This window comes from Dendropsophus ebraccatus, chromosome 1 (genome assembly GCF_027789765.1).
Source record: "Dendropsophus ebraccatus isolate aDenEbr1 chromosome 1, aDenEbr1.pat, whole genome shotgun sequence".
In the NCBI taxonomy this organism is placed as follows: Eukaryota; Metazoa; Chordata; class Amphibia; order Anura; family Hylidae; genus Dendropsophus; species Dendropsophus ebraccatus.
Window position 1 is genome coordinate 205,758,541 of NC_091454.1, and position 24,592 is coordinate 205,783,132.

Genomic DNA, 24,592 nt, shown 5'->3' on the forward strand with positions numbered 1-24,592 from the left:
CATTGCCGTCAGAATTCCAGAAAATTACAGGACATGTCCTATAATTTCCAAGCCTATTTTTTCAGCTCGGACACCCTTCAAGGAAAATCATGAAGGGTATCAATGCCAGTCCATACCAGTGTATCGGTCATTAAAAACAAACTTTTAATTTGTCACTGAGACATATCAGAAGTCTGATCAGTCATGGTCTGAACACTCACACCCCAACCTATCAGGAGAAAAAGTGGAAAGAAGTATTTGCTTAGCATGTTCATTCCCAGCTCCCAGCTGTGACCTGGGCGGATATCTAATGCACGTCTATGGGGCTGTAGAGGTTTCCGACAGAGAGCGGGGAGAGGAGCAGTCTCCACACTCATTCTACGGATTGATCAGGGTATGGAACTCGTCAGAATTTTTATTAGCGAGAGATAGGCTCTAATGATGTCCGCTTGCATCTCCTCAAGAAAGTCTTCATGGACCCCAGCGGGTGACATACTGAATTCTTCAGAATTTCATTGACAATGTCAGTAAGGCACTAGGTGAGATTTCAGCTCTAAACTTATGAGTGCAGCTCTGGAGTATAATACTGGCCGTAACTCAGGATACAAGATAGGTAATGTAGTCCATGTTACCCGACTATTTATGTTGAACAGTTCTGTATGTAAAAACCATGTTCAAAGCTGAAAAGCCTGTTGGCACTTACCTTATTCACTTCTTTCTGATATTGTGGCATCTTTTTCAGTATCTGAGACAAGTCTTTGATGTTGGCCTTACGAAACAAAACAAAAAAAAAAAACACTTTAACACAAGGATAGATCCACTGCTGCAAAATGGCCATAGCTGTGGTTGCTGGGCGCCTATACTGGATCTGGGCAGTCTTGGGTAACATGCATTGTGATGAATTAGACAAGCATTCATACTCCTGGGGACAGTGGCAGGAACATCATATCGTCATGCTTCTACAAGTATCCCTCAAGCAGTCTATACAGGAGACACTACAGCTGAAAAGAAATAATTCAGCCAATAATCGGGGAATGACCCTCCCCCCAAACTGTAGTGGTCCTGTGATCCCCTTATAACCATAAGGTTATCACTGGTTGCGGGGAGATTATCCGTGTTCTCCTTAACACATGGTTAACCAAACCAGACAACTTATAAAGGAACGTTCACATGCTGCAGTGTAAGCAATGTATTTAATATGTGCAGCAGCCCCGCAGTATGTGGCTGTACCTCAGGTGCTGAGAACAACCTACACTAATATGTACAGAGACAATCCTGGAAATCAGGGATACAGAACGTTCTGGAAAGGCTTGATGGTATGTGATAATTATAGCCGCCATAATTAATAGGTGAATTATAATTCTAAGAATAAAGTAGGATGGATTATAACTGAACATGAAAATGGCAGGTACAGATGTCTTCAGTCATTTACATATTACCAGGGCGCCACCTACTGGTCAGTTTAACAAAAGAAAAAAAAAAAAAACAAAAAAAAAAACACAGAGCTCACTAGACATATTTGGCATATCTTGCAAATCTTAAATACGCTCAGGTTCGGCCAAACCCAATCGTTCAGCATTTGATGACTGATGGCTGAAGACGTTGGACGTAGCCCTAGGGAGTCCTGAAAAGTGTGGATATAGCCTCTGGCCCATGTTTTCCAGGCAGCCTTAGGGCTGCATCCAACTTCCGCAGCCCCCAATAGTCAAATGCCGCACACAAGGGTTTGGACGGACCGAAGCGTGCTCAAGGTTCAGCATAAAAGGGACCCACCTTGTCCGTCGTCATTCTTTTACTCTCACAGAAAGATTTCAACAATTCTGTCACTTTCCTGCAAAGAGAGAAGCCTACTATAAGTATCTGAGACTGTATAATGCAGCCATGTCAGTGTGAGATCTAGTCTCTTACTTAGATACGTCTGCGATGTGCATATGGCGGAGCTCCACCCACAGGTCGTCGTCATCATCGAGCAGGACCTGCTTCTCGCGGCATTCTCCGATGCCGGTGGTCTCATACCTGTGAGGCAGATTAGAAAGGGAATTTAAGAAATAGAGCAACATGGCGGCCACTGTCCACCATAGAGGGGATCCAGTTGGTGTTGGGAGGCTTTCCAGCAATAACGTGCCTCCGTGGAATCACAGACATGGGTTTCTTCCATCTATTTGGGGGGCCTGTTTGGAACATGACTGTCCTAAAACTGGTAACCCACTCCTTTTGTTAAAGGGGTTATCCAGCGCTACAAAAACATGGCCACTTTTCCCCCTACTGTTGTCTCCAGTTCAGGTGCGGTTTGCAATTAAGCTCCATTTACTTCAATGGAACTGAGTTTCAAAACCGCACCCAAACTGGAGACAACAGTGGCCATGTTTTTGTAGCACTGGATAACCCCTTTAAAGCAGGTTCTCATATCTTACAAAGTTATCCTCACACACACCTGATCATGTGTTTGTAGGGGTAGGTATTTCTGATCGCCAGGGCCCCCTCAGGTTTTCTCTACTCTGTGGATAAGGAGATAACTTTCTAGGATTGAAAACCCATTTAATGCCACAATTGTCATTGAATGCTGCATCACAATAAGTCTCCAGGATTGGAGATTTATATTGAGCCTGGTTTTGCCATAGGATTATCAGCTGTTTTTATGTGCCGAGTGTTAAACAGGATGCTGTGGATCCACCGCCGTGATCCACTGGCCACAAGGATGGAGGTCCCAGCCCCCCAGGTTGAATGGAGCTGCACACGGACATGTGAATTGTTGGTGTGAAGGGACTGATGAACACAGCCAAGCACAGCATAACAATTGTTTTCGAAATCTTTGCTTTCGCAGTTTCTCTGTTACTACTCCTGAAAAGTATGACTACATTACTGACCGGCTGTTACCATTCCCTATGCCAGGGATGGGGAACCTATAGCCCTCCAGCTGTTGCAAAACTACAATTCCCATCATGCCTGGACAGCCAAAGCTTTAGCTTTGGCTGTCCAGGCATGATGGGAATTGCAGATTTATCAAACATGGTGTAAAGTGAAACTGGCTCAGTTGCCCCTAGCAACCAATCAGATTCCACCTTTCATTCCTCACAGACTCTTTGGAAAATGAAAGGTGGAATCTGATTGGTTGCTAGGGGCAACTGAGCCAGTTTCACTTTACACCATGTTTGATAAATCTCCCCTATAATAGTTCCTAATCTTTACTCAACAATACAAACTAATATTTTATTTGCGGCAGGTCAGTCTTCGCTTTGTTGGTAATGTTATACATGGGTGATGTGAGTGGTACCCATACTCCAGTGACTGTGGCGATATGGGAGGCTAGCAGTTCTTCACATGTATGCACAACATATGTCGAGGTATGAGGCTGCGCAGGACTCATACCCTGCTCATATAATGGAAACCAGGCGGCAGATTAAAAAAAAAAAGCTCCACATTAGCTGATTGACCGCAGCGGCGCCGACAAGGTGGTATGTAAATCTTATTACCGGCCATTAGGTGGTACATTGGCTTTAATGGCTTTTAATAACCTATGGGGCAAGTCACTGCACCTATAGATAACTATGATTGATAGAAAAGTAGTGCGCCAGTGTTGCTTTATACAGGTGCGTCTGCTACCAATGATAAAGCCGAGCTGTAGGCCGCACTGGAGGTGACAGGGTTTAATATTGCACCTACTGGTAAATGTCCTGACGAATATCTAGGAGGTCGTAAGCCATGGCCTGAAAGGTGAGCTCATGCAGGAGAGGAGACACGGGGTCATATCCACGATCCACAATCAGGAGCTGGGAGCGGGCTTTGTCTGGGCCCTGGGATGGAAGAGAAATGGGTGAAATGGAGGGAGGGGATGCGGCACACAGGACTGGTATGAGGAAGGAGAGATAGGGAAACCACACATAGTCTAGGAAAGCAAGAAATGCTTGTGGGACAGAAGCGAGCAGCATGGAGGTGACAGACAACAAGGAATTAGAGAAATAGCCCCACTACTCTGTGATATCAGGAGGCCAGCACAGACAGCTTGTGGTTAATGGGGTTATCCAAGCTTAGAAAAACATGGCTTTCCTGCAGAAACAGTACCTTTCCTGTCCTCAATTTTGGACACCCAGTTGCATTGAAGTCAATAGAGCTGGACAGCAATACCACACACAACCTGAGGACAGGGGTGGTGCTGTTTTTACAAGAATGTATCTGTTTTTCTAATCCTGGAAAACCCCTTTAAAAGGATGAGCCGGATGTCTTCTGCTCTGAAGAAACTGACCAAGACCAGCATCTCAGTCCAGGACTGACGTCTCACCTCTCCCATGGTGGGGTAGTCTGCTTTAAATGCGTTCAGCCTGTCTTGCACCATGTGCGCTAGGGTGGTGTTATCCTCATAGCCACTGCAATAGAAGAAACCAAGAATTACACGACCATTACTCCATCTGTACTGTAGGAGAGAGTAAAATAAAGTGCCCTCCTTCACACCCCTGCACAGTATAATTCCCACTTTGTGCCCTTCACAAATAATTGCCCCTCAAACTAACAGCGCCCCATCTGTGACAGTAATAATACCCCTGCAGCGTGCAGAGATTGTGGAGGGTCTGCTGTCTGGCATAGCCTAACTTCTCCTCCCTGGGCCTTATTCATGTACCTGCGGTATCTGACAGAGGGATACTCCTTCAACGTCTCACACAACGTGGCGATCTGTTCCGCCAGCATTTCCAGGCATCTGTTCCGAACTTCCTTTTCTACCTTGCCGAAAAGAATGTGGAAAGAGTCCTTTGCGTCTAAACAGTAGACCTAGATGAGAAGAACCAAAGTTATGACTTGCGTTGTATGCAAAATGGATAGGATCAGTATATCAGACTATGGAAGAGCTCGTGCGAGCCCTCCCATAGACAGACTGTATAACACTGAGACAGGCATGATTCCATGGCATAGAGTTCTGCTGCGGAATTCTGCCTCTTTTACTCCGTGTGAACTGGCCCTAAGGAAGCATTGCATGTATGTGCACTGTAATCTCATCTGGCATCACACCGCTGCCATTTCTTAAGGTGCGGTTGCCAATGGTGTAATGCTACGGCAAACGTTAATAAAAACTAAACCTGGGTAGTAAGTACATTGGCCCTTTTAGTTGATAGTGAGGTCACTGCTAGGATTTTCCCTTTCATCCGCCAGGTTTGACATCTGGATCAAAGACTGCTGCATGCAGGAAATCCATGATGGATAATCCATAGGTCTGGTACTGTGCCCTATTTCAGCCTACAGAGCGATGAATAGGGGGCTGGATGCACAAGATCCAGCTTATGGTATTCAACATGCTTATCTGGGATGGTGCTGGATCTCAGGACATATGTGCCCCCATTCCTACTGATTACTGGGGGTCCACAGTGGGGGTGTATGTATGGCTGGCTGCGGGGTACAGGAGCTGAACCTGAACTGATCGGGTTTATTTTCAGTAGGGGTTGTTAGAAGGCTATAGACTGTGAGATGAGATGCAATGTCATTCCCCATCGGGCCAGAGAGGGTGATGCACAGTTTTGATGCCCCATAGTATTGCATGCAGGGAAAGCAAAGACAAGAAACCAGCTGCAGAGCATTAAAGAATTAATAGCCGCCACCATAACTGGTTTACGTATCCAAAGTCTATGCTGATCATTCATATGTTAAACATCAGGGTGCATTTGCATGGTTTAGGCTCCGTTCACATCAGGTCAGATATAGGTCCCTGATGTATTGCCCTAAAGTTGTGTGAACTATAATCTGCAGGGCTCCGCAGTCCATAGCTACCTACATGTCTCCGCTTACACTGCATAATGGATACCAGGATCTTACATAAGGAAGTCACGCCACCCATGTTTTCACTCTCTCTGCTTGTCTGCCGAGTTGCTGCTTCTGCAGCTTCCTATTGTTTAGATGGTTATCTCTGCTATTAATCTGATCACACGACATGCAGCAATACGCTTCTAGCTCACAAACTGCCTCTCTTAAAGGGGTATTCCTATTTCTCGAAGTGACTAGCTGCTGCGGCCCCTCCCTTCCCAGGATGGGTGGTGGGGGTCCCACAGGTCCGGACCTCCTCCAATCATAAAGGGATGATACACTGATGCAGGTGCTGTGAGCTGGACTTACCTGACACTCGTACGGGAGGAACGCCAGATTTATCTCCTTTAATGTCTTTATTAGTTTTGGTACTCTGGATTTCCCCAATTCATTAAATAAGTTCTCTGGACAGGCTGAGGAGGAGAGGAGGGGTACAAGCTATCAGGATGATAGATGCTGCCAATGTTATGTACAGTCATCATTCATTTATCTTTCACAACCATAGTAACATTTGACATTTTTTTTTCATTTAAATTCCTTAAAGGGGATCAGCAGGTTCATGTAAACCTTTACCTCTTTACCTCATGTTGGTTGTTGTTCTTCATTTTTCCAGACGTCACAGCACTTTGATCAAAGGAGATATACAAATCACAGTCTTAGGAGCACTGTGGGCATTGCCCGGGCACCCGGAGTACCCCCCCCCCCTCAGCCCACTATGCATATTCATATATGCTGGGTGCCCAGGCAATGCCAACAGTGCTCCTAAGGTGGCGATTTGCATATTTTCTTTGACTGGGATTCTCCAGAACGCCAAGATGCACAGCGACCGGGCAGGGAAAAGAAAAATGCTCCCCACCACTGTAATCTACACGTTAGCAGTGACAGACTGGTATGTATATCTCAATATTAGAGGTCTGATGGTACATCCACTTTAATACCATAATATGAAGAGGAGCTGTATATCCAGTGGAGTGAAGTAAGAACAATCTGTCTGCGGCCACCACTAGGTGGTGCTGAGTGCAGACACAGTTATATGGTTTCCAGTGAACACAACAACAACTATGTATGCAGTAAGCTCCCTCTAGTGGCGGCTACGGTCAGCTAGAGTTATCTCACTTAAAGGGGTAACTCTTTTTTTCCGCAGCCAGTATTTCAGGAGGGTCGCTCTTCTCTACTCCAGACAAATAACTATACTCACTGTCTGTAAAGAAGATGTGGGCCGCCTTGTACATAGGAGCTGTTAGGTCTTTGAAGTCGGATATAAGAGCTCGGACAGACTGGTAAGAAAAAGCATAAAACATTTATTAGCTTCAGTAAGGGATGAAAACAGCATGGCATACAAGGCATGAGCTACAAAAGCCAAGTTCTAGAGGATTTACTGTATGTCCATGAGTATTACTAGAAAGTGTTCAACCAAGGTTGAAGGAATCCAATAATCCTCTTCCAAGCTGCAGTATTCATAATATATAAAAGAAGTAATAGTTATTATAGGGGGGGGGGGGGGCTCTGGACAGTGTTAGAAGGGTTCCCAGCAATAAGTTATATGCCCCTCTGTCAGGGCCTTCATTGATCACCAGTTATCTAAAGGAAAAACCTGACTGCTACTGATCAATTTCTCCACAGTGCCCCCAGAGGGCAAATAAAGAACTACACAGCCCCCCAACAAAATCCATAGGTTGTACTTTCTATGCATGGAAGTACCAACTTGTCAAATAAGAGCAGTAAGAGCGCACTCATAGCAGTATGTGGCGGATTTACCCCATCTTCATGTATTAAAGTATTTTGGAATAGACAGCACAACAGAGATATAGGATACCCCATGCACCTCCAAACACAGCACTGCCATGTGCACAAGGCCTAACCACAGCCATACACCTACAGTAGCTATTCCTCCATACACATACATTTTGGGCTGAGATGAGGATGCATGCCCGGGGCCACAGCATAACAAGTGGACTCCATATTATGTGGTCAGCTTAGGGTGGAGATTCCCAGCCACATAGATAAGCTCTTTCTTACGCTTCATAAAGGGACAATGGGCAGCGAGACAGGTAAATAAGAACAAGTGGAAAGGATTCTCTCCCGGTGCACTATTACTCAGCTACGTAATTGTTATTATAGTTGGTTCTAAAAAAAAAAAAAAAAAACAACAACAATAGAGTAACTGGTGTAACTGGTTTGTGTCATTAGCGGCCTGAGAATAGAGGCTTTATTCTCCCAGCATACCGGGGACAAGGTGGCTCTTCCGAAATGACAATTAAAAAGGTCACATCCCAATGTAGCAAGGCGGGCGTGACGTGGTCACCTCAGGGGTCATGGAGAACATGCAGTATAGATTACATTATAGGGTTACGTAATGCCTGTAAGTCACGGCGTGTACCTCTCATCTACACACAAGCCTGTTATCTGGATACACAATGCCAGGTTGCTGCTGCAGTGGCGTAAAGCACATCGCCATAGGCCTATTGGCAATGGGACCTTTGTGTCATAAGTATACATCAGGAAAGCTTCCTCATATATAACCAACCAAATGTTCAAGGGCCAAAAATTAAAACAACTATGTAAAATGGTGATAAAAACCCAGGAACTTCCTTTTTATGCAAATGGAAAACTGACAGGAGAGAAGTAAATGAAGCTCCCGAAATGCAATGAAGGTGTTTTCCAAGAAATACAGATGAGTATCTAGGTGCCAGCACAGAGCAGACAGTTGTCCCCATTCATTATGATGGACAGCTCTGTCCTGCACCTTTGTTTTGATGCTGCCAGGGCTTGTCATGTCTACACTAATTCTAATGCATTATCTTCATTGGAATAGAGCTGATCACAGTCAGTGAACCTTTTCTGATAGTCCATGCTATTTGGCTCGTGTCACATGTACAACCCCCAGACACATCTGCTATGCAGTATAGTGTATATTTTATCTAAAGTCACAACTAGGATTTACAGAAAGGAAGCTCTTCTTGCTTCTCAAAATGGAAATGTCTTTCTTTAAGGTTCACATTTTACAGTTCAGATTTACTTAAAACATTAAAGGAGAAGTCCAGTGAAAATTTTTATTAAAGCATTGTATTGTCCCCCAAAGTTATACAAATCACCAGTAAACAACTATTACAGGAAATGCTTATAAAGTGTTTTTTCCCTGCACTTACTACTGCATCAAGGCTTCACTTCCTGGATAACATGGTGATGTCACTTCCTGGATAACATGGTGATGTCACTTCCTGGATAACATGGTGATGTCACGACCTGACTCCCAGAGCTATGCAGGCTGTGGCTGCTGGAGAGGATGATGGCAGAGAGAAGCTCAGTGTCCCTCCAGTGCCCTGTGTACCTCAGTGTCCCCCTGCCATCATCCTCTCCAGCAGCCATAGCCCGCACAGCTCTGGGAGTCGGGTCGTGACATCACCATTTTATCCAGGAAGTAAAGCCTTGATGCAGTTGTAAGTGCAGGGAAAATGCACTTTATAAGTATTTCCCGTAATAAGTGTATATTGGGGATTTGTATAACTTTTGGGGGACAATACAATACCCTAATAAAACATTTTGCTGGACTTCTCCTTTAATCACATTACGTTAGTTAACTGTACTGATCCTGAGTTATATCCTATATTCTGCTGGTGGGGTCACTGTGTATATACATTACATTACTTATGCTGTACTGATCCTGAGTTACATCCTGTATTATACTCCAGAGCTGCACTCACTATTCTGTTGCTGGGGTCACTGTGTACATACATTACTTATCCTGTACTGATCCTGAGTTACATCCTTTATTATATTATACTTCAGAGCTGCTCTGTCAATTCTGTCAATTGCTAATGGAATAGATTACCAGTTTTCTGACAGACATAGCCCTAAACATCTTTAACTGAGAACTCAGTTCAGGACACTTTTTCCCCCAATATGCCGAGGAGGGGGTGGGTGAAAACAAAACCCCTCATCTCTAGCTCCAGCACCCGGCAGTCCATTGCTTCCTGGTGGTAAGAAGGGATATGTTGTGGCAGGCCGCTCAGCCATTCAGCAGCAAACTCACCACCAGGAAGCAGCCGGGGACTGAAGCGGCTGACTGTGGGCTTCAGTGCTGGAGCCGGGGAGGTAAGTGGATGTTTTTGTTTTCACCCACCTCCTCCTCCGGCATATTATCCTCCTGTTCTCCTTGAAGAGAACGGGGACAAGCTGTAGCCATTCCTTCAGCAAGAAAGTTAACCCATCTCCTACCACAATATGTAACCCCTGATGCTGACTATAGTAGGACAATAGTACGCCATTGTTCAGCTAACCCGACTATTCTCTGCAGAGACCCTTTTAGAAACTATAGGACAGAAACTGGGACACAGGGCAGGTCAGGTTACTTAGTCAGACCGGGTAAACCACATTTTCCAGTCTCTTACATTACCACTCTGAAAACAAGACAAAAGTTCAAAGAAACAGTATCTCCATAGAACACCAGCCCCCCCAACCCTGGGACCCCCACCCACCAGGACAGCAGGGTTACAGATCTCCAAAATCTCTATGGAGCCTGTACGTCCTCCTCATGCTCACATAGGTTTCCTCCATGTTCTACAGCAGTCATGTCAAACTCTAGCCCACGGGCCAAATCTGGCCCGTGGAGCCATTATTTTTGGCCCACCAGGCAATTCAGAGTTTTAATTACATTTCGCCCGCCATGGCTACTATATGAGAGACTATGGGGGAGGGCTGGCTACTATGAGAGACTATGGGGGAGGGCTGGCTACTATGTGAGACTATGGGGGAGGGCTGGCTACTATATAAGAGAATACAGTGGAGGGCTGGCTACTATAAGAGACTATGGGGGAGGGCTGGCTACTATGTGAGACTATGGGGGCAGGGCTGGCTACTATATGAGACTATGGGGAGGGCTGGCTACTATATGAGACTATGGGGGAGGGCTGGCTACTATATGAGACTATGGGGGAGGGCTGGCTACTATAAAAGAGACTATTTGAGAGGGCTGGCTACTGTATAAGACACTATGGGGGAGAGCTGGCTACTGTATAAGACACTATGGGGGAGAGCTGGCTACTATATGAGACTATGGGGGAGGGCTGTCTACTATATAAGAGACTATGGGGGAGAGCTGTCTACTATATAAGAGACTATGGGGGAGAGCTGTCTACTATATAAGAGACTATGGGGGAGAGCTGTCTACTATATAAGAGACTATGGGGAGGGCTGGATACTATTTAAGACTATATGGGAGGGCTGGATACTATATAAGACTATGGGGGAGGGTTGGATACTATATAAGAGACTATGGGGGAGGGCTGGATACTATATGAGACTATGGGGGAGGGCTGGCTACTATATGAGACTATGGGGGAGGGCTGGCTACTATATGAGACTATGGGGGAGGGTTGGCTACTATATGAGACTATGGGGAGTGCTGGCTACTATATGGGACTACAGGGGAGGGCTGGCTACTATATGAGACTATTGGGAGGGCTTGCTACTATTTGGGCACTATTGGGATGGCTGGCTAATATCTGGGGCAATTTTGGGGGTTTTGCTATTATATGGGTTGGGGTTTAATCATGTTATAGTAATGTATCATGTCATTTATCATAGTGCAAGGGGCTGGGAGATGCACACCACTGACAGTGCCAGGAACGCTGCATTCGCGCTTCAATAATTATCAAGGTTGGCTCGCGATTTTTTCCAATTTTTTTTATTTTGGCCCACTGTGTATTTGAGTTTGACACCCCTGTTCTACATTATTCTGCCACACTCCACAGAAAATACTGATACTATGAATGGCTGGTGTAAGTGAAGTTCACCCCAACCAGTACTGCAGTACCAGCCAGATGTACTTCATTTCTGTTGAATTAGGATGCCGGCGCACCCGTGTGTGCCCACATCCAAATTCACCATAGCAGACAATGGAAAATACGTCCGGAGCCGCACTTTCCATTTGTGTGAAGTGACAGTTCTGTGCGGCTGCTATTCAATGAATAGGGGCTGCACAAAACCAACATGTCAGTTTTTTGTGGGGTCACTAGGAATCCCGGCCAAGTGTATACTATTGTATACACTACGGCCGGGATTCCCTCTGACTTCAATGCAATGTAGGTTTTCTATTAGTCATGGCCGTTGTTGCAATTTTGCAACAACGGCGGTGATTAATAGAAAAAATATGTTGTGTTAACTGAGCCTTAGGGTAAATTCACAAGGGCGGATCCGCCGGGAGTCTCACGCACAAAATCTGCAGCTAGTCCGCAATACACTTATTAATAATAATAAGAATAATATGTGTATTGCGGATTAGCTGCGGATTTCGTGAGACTTCTGGCGGATCCGCCCGTGTGAATTAACCCTTAAGACTGTTAGGCCCAATGGGGACCAAGACTGGAGTATTCTCTGTACAGTGATATGGAATATGTCAGCACTATGAAAATAAAGATGTAGGCTTCCTGACTCTCTTCCCTATGACAGCTGCTTCCTCACAGAGCTCACAGATTGTGAGCTCCAATGGGGACAGTGACCGATGACAATCTCTGTGCAGCGCTGCAGACTATGTTGGTGCTATATAAGTGAATAGAATGACGTTATAAGCAGCAGATGGTATCTCCACTTATTTACCTTCTCACTGGGAGTCAGGAAGTAGATGGCTTCCAGGCTGGGGATCGGTTCTCTCCTTTTATTCACGTCTTCGACGACTGAAATTTGCAATGAGAAGAAATAAAGTTAATTGTGTAGATGTTGTGATGTGCAGCCTCGTATACCATGTGATCAGTCATAGCGGAGATGTGACTTACTGGTGATGCCTGCATCCAGTATATCTGACATCTTACAGCAGGAGGAGAGGATGCGCATACTGGTGTGATCAATGAGCAGGACCTGGGGAGAAAGAACATGACCAGGGCTCACTCCTATACCTGTACGGAGCTAAAGCCAACAACAAGTTCTGATGACGTCATGACTTGGGGGAAATGGATGGATGGATTGCACCTCTGATCTTCAGTTTGGGTGGGGGTTTGCTACTTAGTTCCATTAAAGCGTATAGAGAGCTGAATTGGAAACCCCACCCAAACTGGAGACAGTCGTACTCTTTCTGGAAGCAAACGGACATGTTTTTCTAGTCCTGGATAACCCCTTTAAAGGGACTTAAAACTTTTATCCACAGTAAAGAAATCAATTAGTGGATAGGTGGGGGTAGCAGCAGCATCCACTCGCTGTAAGGTTCAGTCATGGTAGGCCTCCCCATCCCAGACTCTTACCTTCCATTCTCCATCCTTCTTCACACTGGCAATCACCCCGTTCAGGATTTCTGCAGGAAACAGGATAAAAAAAAGTAAGAACAGGGAAGTAATAATAAATCCAGGGTAACATACACCCTTTAAGGGGTACTGCGGTGTACATTTTCTTCTTTTAAATCAACTGGTGTCAGAGAGTTATAGAGATTTGTAATCTACTTCTATTAAAAAATCTCCAGTCTTTCAGTACTTATCAGCTGATGTATGTCCTGCAGGAAGAGGTGTATTCTTTTCAGCCTGACACAGTGCTCTCTGCTGCTACCTCTGTCCAAGTCAGGGGAGATTTTCTATGAGGATTTGCTACTGCTCTGGACAGTTCCTGACATGGACAGAGGTGGCAGCAGAGAGCACTGTGTCACACTGGAAAGAATACACCACTTTCTGCAGGGCATACAGCAGCTGATAAGTGCTGGAAGTCTTGAGATTTTTTTTTTTTTAAAAAAAGAGGTAAATTATGAATCTGTATAACTTTCTGACACCAGTTAATTTGAAAGGAAAAGGTTTTTCCCCTGATGAAGGTAGACAAATGAGATGAAGACAAGAGTGCTCAGCCCCAGTACAACACTAATGGCAAATAGTACCGATATATCGTCAATATCTGTGCTAAGAAAAATGTCATGAAATTTGTAATTTTGTAAAATTTTATTATATATTGTAAAAAGTTGTGTGTGTGTGTTGGGGGGGGGGGGGGGGGGGGGGGGATAAAGTAGAACAACCCTGCGAGACAGAGGATATTACTGGGCAGGGTATCCGACATCCTCACATCTACAGCTACTATAGTGATGGTGGTGACGGCAGAGAAGTAACAGCAATGACATCGGCCTCAGCTGCATTATCCGTCACATAAATGGAGGTAATTCACAAGGAAAGTCTAAAACAGTACATCAAGCTGTACAAGTCATGTGTGTCACTGAGGTGTAAGACAGGTAAAACACTACGGAGGCACAGAAAATGGAAAACTCAATAAAAATACAAAAGTGCCAAAATAATGTACAGACCCCATGTACCAAGCCAGGAGACCGACCATGATATATGGCATTCTGGAATAGGATCCTCAAACATAACTTCAATGGGGCAGGGCTGCAATACCGCACACCTCCCAGAGACATAAGTGGCGCAATTTATGGAACATAACTGCTAGGCTATTGTCCCCACGCTCCAGCTGGAGAAGACTGTTCTGGCACAAGGAGCAGTTTTAGTGGGACAAAGTTACAGGTTATCACCTGCCAGGACTAACCGAAATGGGGCGAGTATAATTAGGCAATCAGACTACACAGGTTAGTTTGTAGTCTGTAACCATGGTGACGGAGAACCGGTCCGAGGATCAGGTTTGTACGAACCCGAACCATCGGGACTTGATTCCCTCTGTTTTCCTGTTCCATGGAGAAGATGGAGACAGCCCGAGTCCTGCCTGGAAAACTTAAATGAACCTCGGACCAGTTTGCTGATCTCTACTGTATACACAAAACTAATATATATATATATATATTTTTATTTTTTATTTTTACTTTTTTTTTTTTTTCAAGATTTGGAAAACTGCTTCCATTACAGTTCTATATTCATTTGATTCATAGACACAGCCTTGCAGAAGTGTTAGGAGGCCTAAAATAAACCAAATTCGGAGGTCTGTGCAACCAGGTCATTAAAGGGTTAACCCCGTCCAGGCGGCTTCAACAACACAACCTCACGTCTCAAACGTTGCTGCATAAAAAAAGGAGAACTCTGCCTATAAGCAATAATATATCCGCTAAATACATAAGACAGATAAGAAGTCTGCGGCCGTTGCGCAGCCTCAGCGTTAGATACGTGTAACCCCGGCCGGGCGATACTGTAATATCCTATATCACCGCTCTCATATCTACTCATCACACAATGAAATATAAGAGGCGTAATCACAGAAGAATGGAAGAAATGCATCTAATGGAAATGCAGAAAAGAGGAAGCGTGATGCTGCGACAGCGGGCGGGCGGGCGTGACTGCGAGGAAATCCTGTGATAGAGGATTGTGGACAGATAAGTGCACTGGCCCCGAGCTGTATACATGGACGGGACAAGTTATATCACTGATATCAGTTATATACTGCAGATCAGCCGTCTGTCACTATGTTTAGAAGGGTTATCCAGCATTAGAAAAACATGGACGCTTTCTTCCAGAGACAGCACCTCTCTTGTATCCAGTTTGGGTGCAGGTTTTGTAACTCCGTTTTATTGAAGTGAATTAAGCTTAACAGCAAATCACACCTGAACTGGAGACAAGAGCAGTGCTGTCTCTGGAAGAAAGCTGCTACTGTCCATTATAAGACCCCGAGTGTATACCGGAGCTTGTGTAAGGACTACAGCGACCAGCATGCCTTGCAGAGTCCAGGAGCTGTGTACGGACATGATCGGCTATGGCGGTGCTGCATCGGTTTCCCTCCCACAGGAACTAGCGCTCTATGTACATACACACATACAGGAGCCAAGTATGACACTGGATAAACACAGGGAGCTGAAGAGCTGACGCTCTAGTGACGGAGGATTAAATAAACACCTTATAATTAACCCTTATTTTTACTGATGAACACTATAGGAGCATGGAAAGTATCTGACTGTGGCATACGGAAGACCCATCAGTGCAGCGGACCCTTCCCGTCCATGTATTACAATGCTGCCGACCCTCAATGACCGCTCAGGGCTTCCAGGACGGCTACCTAGACCCCATTAGAGGAGGACGGCAGGACTCTCCTGTGTACAATGTACGGCATAGATCTGACCTTAGAAGCAGAATACAATGCTATAGTAATGGACACAGTCCCATACTATGAACCTTCTCCTGGCCGTGATTTGTGCACACAGATATTTACATGGACTTTCCATAAGTTTTGCATGTAAGACGAGACATGTGCCGCCCTGCATGCACCAGCAGCAGGTATATACATATATATTATTATTGACCAGTTGCTTTCCCTATAGATGTCTTACAGTCATGACCTGATAGATGTAATTCGGCAGTGATGCCAGAAATGAACAAGTGCTGTGATGAGACGTCAGATGTCAGACCTATGCCATAGGGAGAAGGTGTCATATGATCAATAGTGAGCCTCTAAGAAGTTAAAGTATTAAAGTATTTTATTGCCCCCCAAAAGTTATTCAAATCACCAATATACACGTATTACAGGAAATGCTCATAAAGGGGGAGATTTATCAAACATGGTGTAAAGTGAAACTGGCTCAGTTGCCCCTAGCAACCAATCAGATTCCACCTTTCATTCCTCACAGACTCTTTGGAAAATGAAAGGTGGAATCTGATTGGTTGCTAGGGGCAACTGAGCCAGTTTCACTTTACACCATTCCCCCAAAGTGTTTTCTTCCCTGCACTTACTACTGCATCAAGGCTTCAATTCCTGGATAACATGGTGATGTCACTTCCTGGATAACATGGTGATGTGACGACCCAACTCCCAGAGCTGTGCGGGTTGTGGCTGCTGGAGAGGATGATGGCAGGGGGATGCTCAGTGTCCCTCCAGTGCCCTGTGTCCCTCAGTGTCCCTCTGCCATCATCCTTTCCAGCAGCCACAGCCCGCACAGCTCTGGGAGTCGGGCGTGACATCACCATGTTATCCAGGAAGTGACATCACCATGTTATCCAGGAGGTGACATCACCATGTTATCCAGGAGGTGACATCACCATGTTATCCAGGAGGTGACATCACCATGTTATCCAGGAGGTGACATCACCATGTTATCCAGGAAGTGACATCACCATGTTATCCAGGAAATAAAGCCTTGATACAGTAGTAAGCGCAGGGAAAAAATATCTTTGGGGGAATGGTGTAAAGTGAAACTGGCTGAGTTGCCCCTAGCAACCAATCAGATTCTACTTTTCTTTCCTCACAGACTCTTTGGAAAAGGAAAGGTGGAATCTGATTGGTTGCTAGGGGCAACTGAGCCAGTTTCACTTTACACCATGTTTGATAAATTTCCCCCTATATGTACATTTCCTGTAATAAGTGTATATTGGTGATTTGTATAACTTTTGGGGGGGCAATAAAATACTTTAACACAAATTTTCACCGGACTTCTCCTTTAAAGTGTTCATACAACTAAGAATACAGTCAGCCAAACCCGCTGCCAGTCATGATCTCAGACAATTGTAAAGGTCCCCATACACTTTAAAGTAGTTGTCCAGCGGAAAAAATTTTCTTTCAAATCAACTGGTGTCAGAAAGTTATATATAGATTTGTAATTTACTTCTATTTAAAAATCTCAAGTCTTCCCATACTTAGCTGCTGTATATCCTGCAGGAAGTGTTGTTAGTTTACATTCAGACACAGTGCTCTCTGCTGACATCTCTGGCCGAGTCAGGAACTGCCCAGAGCAGCAGCAAATCCCCATAGAAAACCTCTCCTGTTCAGGACAGTTCCTGACTCGGCCAGAGATGTCAGCAGAGAGCACTGTGTCTGAATGTAAATAAACACCACTTCCTGCAGGATATACAGCAGTTGATAAGTATGGGAAGAATTGAGATTTTTAAATAGAAGTAAACTACAAATCTATATAAGTTTCTGGCAACAGTTGGTTTGAAATTTTTTTTTGCTGGGCAACCCCTTTAAGGGACTTTTACACGGGTCTATTATCGGCCATGAGTGTTGCTAGAAATGCTCCAGCGCACTGTAATCGGCCCATGTAAAAGTGACTGCGACCAGCTGAGGAGCGGGAAATAGTCTTATCCTTAGCTGATCATTCATTTAGAAATTTCTTAAAAATGTATCCTTATCTGTCGCACATCTTCCTGTTTAAACAGGGGCTGTGAGGCAGATAGCGATAAAGGCAAACTGACAGCACGGATATGCATATGTCTGTGCTGTCAGTTTGCAGATCATACAGCAGTACATACTTACCTAGTGTACTGCTGCTGTGATCCGGCATCCACTTCTCCGGCTCTCCTGTCCAGCCCGTTTCTTTCGCCTCCTCTAGAATGACTGATAACTGGACGAGGAGGGGCCCAAAGAAACAGGGACTGGACGGGAGAGCCGGAGAAGAGGATGACAGATCACAGACGCAGTGCCCTAGGTAAGTATGTACCGCTATGTAAACTGACAGCACGGATATTTACATGTATATCTTTGCTGTTTCAATGGCTGCACTATCAATACATGGATTGTTCATGCAGCCCAACTAACCGATTTTTCATGCCATGTAAAGAGCACCAGTCTCGTTGATCAGCGCCCATTGATGACGGCCAGTGGGTAGGAAATCGCCACATGTAAAAGGACTCAGACTTTATTCAGCTGTATGACCACCGACAGATGATATGTGAAGTATAATTGTATACTCCTCAGGGTGGTGAACAAAAGCAGTATATAGAAGGAAACATCAACTGCTCTCAGGAGCTTTTCAAATGTTCTTAGGCCATGAGGTTTTATTTAGTTAAGTATTAATAATTTCATAACACAAAGAATCATCAAGTCACATGAATTTCACATATATACATTCATCCAGATTGTGAATAAACCATCACACCATCAGACACTTCGGTACTTTATCAACATCAGGGGTGTCAAACTGCGGCCCTACAGCTGTTGCAAAACTACATTTCCCATCATGCCTGGAAGTGACCGAGTAAAAGGAAGCTGTCTCTATGTGAGGTAATGGTGATATATGGAAGTGGTTACTATATTAGTGCGAAAGGAGAAGTCTATTGGGGAAAACGAAGCAGCTTAAAGGAGGCTCTAGGACCCTGTGGGGCATCTCTAGCCTGGGTTCAAGATGAGATAGGGTTGAGCATGGAGAATACGGGTTTTGTATGGCATCCTGCAGCACATTTGCTGGGTCTGTAGATCCTGCACACTTGTAGGTTGCAGTAGTTGGTGTCCCAGCTGGTCCCATAAATGTTGGATTGGATCGGACAGCCAAGGAAGTGTTAAGGGTCTGTTACATGGTTATCAGTCAGGTGTGTTACAGTTCCTTCTGGGGTCGATATTTGGCCGTGTAAAAGTGACAGCGATTAGCAGAGGACCTGAGGTCTTTTCAGCAGGCTTTATTATTTATTGCTGTTGGCCGCACATCTTCCTGTCCAGTCCAGCTGCTGTATCTTCAGGCCCCGCCTATTCCAGAATGATTGACAACTAGAGGAGGTGCGGCTCGAAGACACAGCTGCTGGATGGGAAAGCCGGAGAAGAGAATGGCTGGATTACAGCAGCAGCGCACTAGGTAAGTATGTACTGCTGTGTGATCTGGAAACTGACATCATGGATGTATGTATATATATATATATATATATATATATATATATATATATGTGCTGTCAGTTTCCATGGCTGCACGAACGATACATGGATCATTAGTGCAGCCTGGCAGCCCAATTTGTCGTTTTATGCACTGCAAACAAGCACTGATCCAACAAAACGCTTATTGTACATAGACTCTTACAATCTGGAGGAGACATTGCTGGGAAACCCTTCCTGTGTGTGGCGACCATTATCCTGCAGCTGGAAACCATGAGAGACAACACATATGGCTTTAGGATGTCCTGTACCTATCACTGACCCTTAAAGGGCCCCATCCCCCTTATATATTTGTCGGTTGTACCTGACACTTTTGGCAGGTTTGGCCATCTGTATAATGTGCATGGGGCTCTCCTGACGATGTTGGCGGAGATAGCAGTTTGGCGCGATGGAAAAATCACCACACAACACCTTTGTTCTGGGAGACATAAGCTGCAGTGAGAGCTCTCTGGCCGCAGCCTACTCCCCCCCCCCCCATAGAGAGCACAGGATCGCTCGGTCCTGCTAAATGATCCAGTCTATGAGAAGGGCTTATGCTGCCTTTACACGGAACGATTATCGTGCAAATTCGCACGATAACGATCGAATTGGAGCGATAATCGTTGCGTTTAAACACATCGAACGATCCTGCGACGAACGAGAAATCGTTCATTTTGATCTTACAACATGTTCTAAAATAGTCGTTCGCAAAAAATTCGCAGATCGTTCCGTGTAAACAGTCGTCGCGAAAGTCCGTCCGGCCGCAGCCCGGCCCCCCGCTCATCAACAGTCCCATGCGCCGGTTCGATCGCCACCCCAGTGAGCATACCTTACCTGCTCGGCGTAGCGGGTGTTCGAAATTGCCGGCTCCCCTCTTCAGTGCATTGATTGGCTGAAGAGGGGAGCCGGGAATTTCAAACGGCGATTAAAGCGGCGAGGGTGGCGATCAGGGCGGCGATCGAGCCGGCGCAGGGGGCTGTGGATGAGCGGGGGGCCGGGCTGCGGGCGGGCGATCTTAAAACGATCGAAAACCAATTTTTCCATACAATATATCGTACCGTCTAAACACTGATCGTTATGAAAAAAAAATCGTTACTCCAACATCGTTAATCGTACGATCGGGCCAATTATCGTTTCGTGTAAACGCAGCATTAGAGCTGAACTGTTCGGCTGTAAGTTATCTAAGGTGTATGGGAGCCCTCAGTGTCCTTTGTATCACTACTAAAGGTGACCGACTGCAGCATGGGCCAGGAGAAGCACGTGGTAGGGCACTTCACTCCCCAGCTAGCAGTGATCTATCATGGTAGTCAGTAAGTTCTTATCCCTGGACATGGCTCCAGCTGCTACGAAGAAGATTGGTTACGGCTCTCGGGATGTAACTATAAGTGACAGCATGTATTGATGTGACGGTCCTCTGGTGGATATAGACTGCCGTTTTACAGAGTGAGGCGTCAGGATTAGCCTCCATATAGCATTTACAAGCTGTAAAATTACCCATATAAATAGCAGCGTATAGGAGTCACCCTACACTAGAGACTCCGTATACATGGCGGGCTGGAGATGTGTGCCGGATAGGGAGGACTGAGGTCTATGAACAGCACCAGAGCCACATGATTCCTGGGGAGGTGGGGGTCGCTGAAGCTTCTAGGGTCCCTACCCGATTATATAAAAATGAGAGGAGGATTGTAAATGGACGCCTCCGCAATGTAATTTCCACCAGGTCCATAATGCATACCCAACCGCAATACCTGTGATGACCTGGATATGGTGCAGGGGTCTCCTCAGTACACGGCACTCTCAAAATATACCCCCTCTGCCATAACACCAGCCAAAACTGGATCATTCAGGGAGGAGGGGTTGTGGGAAAGGTAACCCCCCTTACCAGAGATGTAATAGAGGGGTCACTGAGTCGCAAACCCAGCAGCAAAGTGAGGGCTTCACAGCTGATAGGACTTGTCTCCTTAAAGGGGTACTCCAGCCTATCTACTAGACCAGGGAAGGAGAGCCTGAGGCCCTCAAGGATAAAGGTCCTATTACAAGAATCAATAATCGGCTGATCAGTATTTTACATTTGGACCTAAAATCGTCGGGTACCGACAGCACATCGCTACGTGTAATACCGATACGCAGCCAACAGCTGACTATTCCCCCAAACACCTGACACCTTACTTCTCCCCGCTCCTGGTCTTCTCTCCTGTGCTCCACAGCTTCCCGATCCAGATGGCAGCAGCGTCAGAGTGGCCTGTCAGCCGGCAGGCCAGTCAGACACTGCTTCCGCCACTGGGACCAGGAGCGGGGAGAAGTAAGGTGTCAGGTGTTTGGGCAAGGGCTGCCTGGATATCACTAATGATGTCCATGCAGCCCTTACGGCTCGATTATAGGGCCGTCTAATGGTGCGTTTACACAGGCAGATTTATCTGACAGATTCTGGAAGCCAAAGCCAGGAATGGATTTGAAAGGAGGAGAAATCTCAGCCTTTCCTTTATGACCTGTTCCCTGTTTATAGTCTGTTCCTGGCTTTGGCATCAAAAATCTGTCAGATAAATCTGTCTGTGTAAATGCACCATAACAGATCCAGTAAACGAGCGCCCGTCTAGCAGATTGGCCCTCGTTTACTAAAATGATCAGCAGTAGTCGGCCTGTGTAACAGGACCCAAAGCTTTGGCTGCCCAGGCATGATGGGCATTGTAGTTTTGGAACAGCTGGAGGACCACAGGCTCCCCTTTCCTGCGATAAGTTAGATGATAAATATCACAGCTCTGCGAACAGGGGAGCAGAGGGGACACCACTGGTCAGAAGACCCCTTTAAGCACATTGTACACCCTTCATCAGGAAGCTGAGATCTGCGCTGCTCTTTGCTCTGGTTTAGCTTTAGGCTAGCCTCACATCGGCCTCTATCACAGGGGTGGTTTTCTGTAGTGAGAGGGGCGCAATAGGGCGCAGAGCCTGAGGAGGGGGTCAGCTAGGAAGTAAGGCGGTGGTCTCCATACTACAGACCTGCATTAGAGCCACCGCCATAGGTTCCATCTAATAGTAATACACGCTGCCTTATTTATGAGGGAAAATTCTGGAAATAAGATGGACCCTAAGAAAGTGAATGGAGTCTCTCGTGTCTGATGTACAATGGAGCCGCCAATGACTGCTTTTCTGAGGAGCTAAGGATGGTGTGAACAGAGCCTTAAAGGGGTTATCCAGGCTTTAAAACTGAATTGCTTATCCCCCAGACAGAGCTTCATTACTATATAGGTGGGGGTCCAACTCCTGGAGTCATCCGATGTGTCTATATCCAGGAGGAGGAACAGAGGGACGGCACAATGGGAGATCCAGCATTGTTATTACATGGGGAAACCAGTCTGTACTAAGGCGGGTGTGACAGGGGAGCGGTGGGGACCCCAGCACTGGAGCATAGCGGGGTATAATGATGGACACCTATGGGGAGAAGGGCTGGGGGACGCTCAGTACACAGCAGGAGACATGATGGGAGTTGTAGTCCTAGAACAGCTGGAGGGCCGCGTCTGTGTCTTATAGGATCCGCCATCACATTGTGAATGATGGGGCCACAGTGCTGACTCTGCACCGCTAACACCCCCAACCAGCTGGCACAGGTAGCGGAGAGCATAGCGCCCCCTACTGTCTCAGGATGAATGGGGGTCACACAGGAAGCCAAGGAGCTGCAGTCCTCCCAATACAGAGAATCCCTCTAAATGGTCAGAGATCACGTGACTGGAGAGCAGAGGGGGAGCAGCTCCTCCATATAATGTCTCTCTATGGGATCAGTCCTCTGCATTAGGGACACCAAGCAGCAGAATTATGAATACAGCTCCGGATAACAGCACAATAACTTAACACTCATTGTGAGACATCAACCCAGGCGACAATTCACTACTATAGTACAAGACCAGAACAGGCTATAGAAATGCCAGGGCTCCATGACGTCACGGAGTCCCACTAACCACCGAGTCCAGTCCTCCACAGCACAGACCAGCCCGCACTTACTCTCTCCGACCACCGCTTTCAGTCCGGACGGCGCCATCTTTATCGTCTCCCACCGCCGTCACCGATCTACGGTCCCCCGAAACTCCGGCCACTTCCGCGTTCTGGCGTCACATTCACTCCTGACATCACGGGAGGAGCAGGAAGTCCGTTACCAAGGGGAGGGAACTCCGTTGTTAGGGGCGTAAGCGGCCGGCCAATGATGTGATTTATTTATCAGTTGTCTAAAAGCAGTAGGGGGCGTGGTTTAGTGACGTACGCGCGGTGGCTGTACTAGGAGACGGCTCATAGGGCGGATCGGCGTTACTGGGTGGTTTTTGGGCGTGGTAGTTAGGACTGGATGGGCGGGGCTTTACGGATGATTGGTTGCTGGGGGCTTTGTACGGGGGCTTTTCGGTATCGGTGACGTGTAGCTCCCGATCAATACTTGAAACGGAATCTGTGATAAGGTCCCGTTCACACCGTTGGAATGGACCGCGGTTTTGAGCATTCACATTCAGGGAATAGACTTGAGGCATTTATAGGAAGGTTTTCCTTGTTGCCCATAGCAACCAATCACAGCTTAGCTTTTATTTCTCACATTACTCTAATAACATGAAAGCTGAGCTGTGATTGGTTGCTACAGCAACAAGGAGAATGTTACTATAATGGTGCGTTTACACAGATTTATCCCACAGATCGTTGATGCAGAAACCAGGAGCAGACTATAAACAGGGATCAGGTCATAAAGGAAAGACTTGGCTTTGGCTTCCAAAATCTGTCAGATAAATCTGTCTGTGTAAACGCACCCTTAGACATTGATTAATACTCTCCCGTCCCCTTGTCTGTCGCAGTCCGGAAGAGGTTAATTTAATGGGTCGCTCAGGACTCACAAAATAGAATGGAACAGTACAGGCTCAGATCACACTGCATTTTTTGTTTCCATTTAAAGGGGTATTTCACTCAATTTAAAGGGGTTATCCAGCGCTACAAAAACATGGCCCCTTTCCCCCCCCCTCTCTTGTCTCCAGATTGGGTGGGGTTTGGAACTCGGTTCCATTGAAGTAAATGAAGCTTAATTGCAAACTGCATCTGAACTGGAGACAAGAGAGGGGGAAAGGTGCCCTTGTTTTTGTAGCGCTGGATAACCCCTTTAAACATTTAAAGTCTTGCTGTCCTTGAGAAAAACATAACAGCCTATTTGTGTCCTCCTCCACCATCTTCAGGTCCTGGCTGGCCTCTATTTCCGAGACGGACTTGTCTCGGCATTGACAGTCCTCTCAACCTAACACTGGCTGTGGCGCTGCCCTGTCTGTGTCAGTGATTGGCTGTGAGAGCT

General features: G+C 46.0%; 1 protein-coding gene across 1 annotated transcript in view; it reads right to left on the reverse strand.

Annotated features, from left to right (window-relative positions):
• STXBP2 (syntaxin binding protein 2) overlaps positions 1-23,436 on the reverse strand; it is a 29,658-nt gene extending 6,222 nt beyond the window's left edge. The window contains exons 1-12 of the mRNA XM_069945570.1: positions 23,278-23,436; positions 13,002-13,051; positions 12,540-12,621; positions 12,364-12,440; positions 6,965-7,043; positions 6,076-6,179; positions 4,595-4,743; positions 4,259-4,343; positions 3,643-3,773; positions 1,888-1,995; positions 1,753-1,810; positions 683-748 (exon numbers count right to left, since the gene is read on the reverse strand). Of these exons, the coding sequence (XP_069801671.1) occupies positions 683-748; positions 1,753-1,810; positions 1,888-1,995; positions 3,643-3,773; positions 4,259-4,343; positions 4,595-4,743; positions 6,076-6,179; positions 6,965-7,043; positions 12,364-12,440; positions 12,540-12,621; positions 13,002-13,051; positions 23,278-23,314 (1,026 nt within the window). The 5' untranslated portion in view covers positions 23,315-23,436. The remainder of the gene's footprint in view (positions 1-682; positions 749-1,752; positions 1,811-1,887; positions 1,996-3,642; positions 3,774-4,258; positions 4,344-4,594; positions 4,744-6,075; positions 6,180-6,964; positions 7,044-12,363; positions 12,441-12,539; positions 12,622-13,001; positions 13,052-23,277) is intronic.
• Between the last annotated feature and the right edge of the window lie 1,156 nt (positions 23,437-24,592).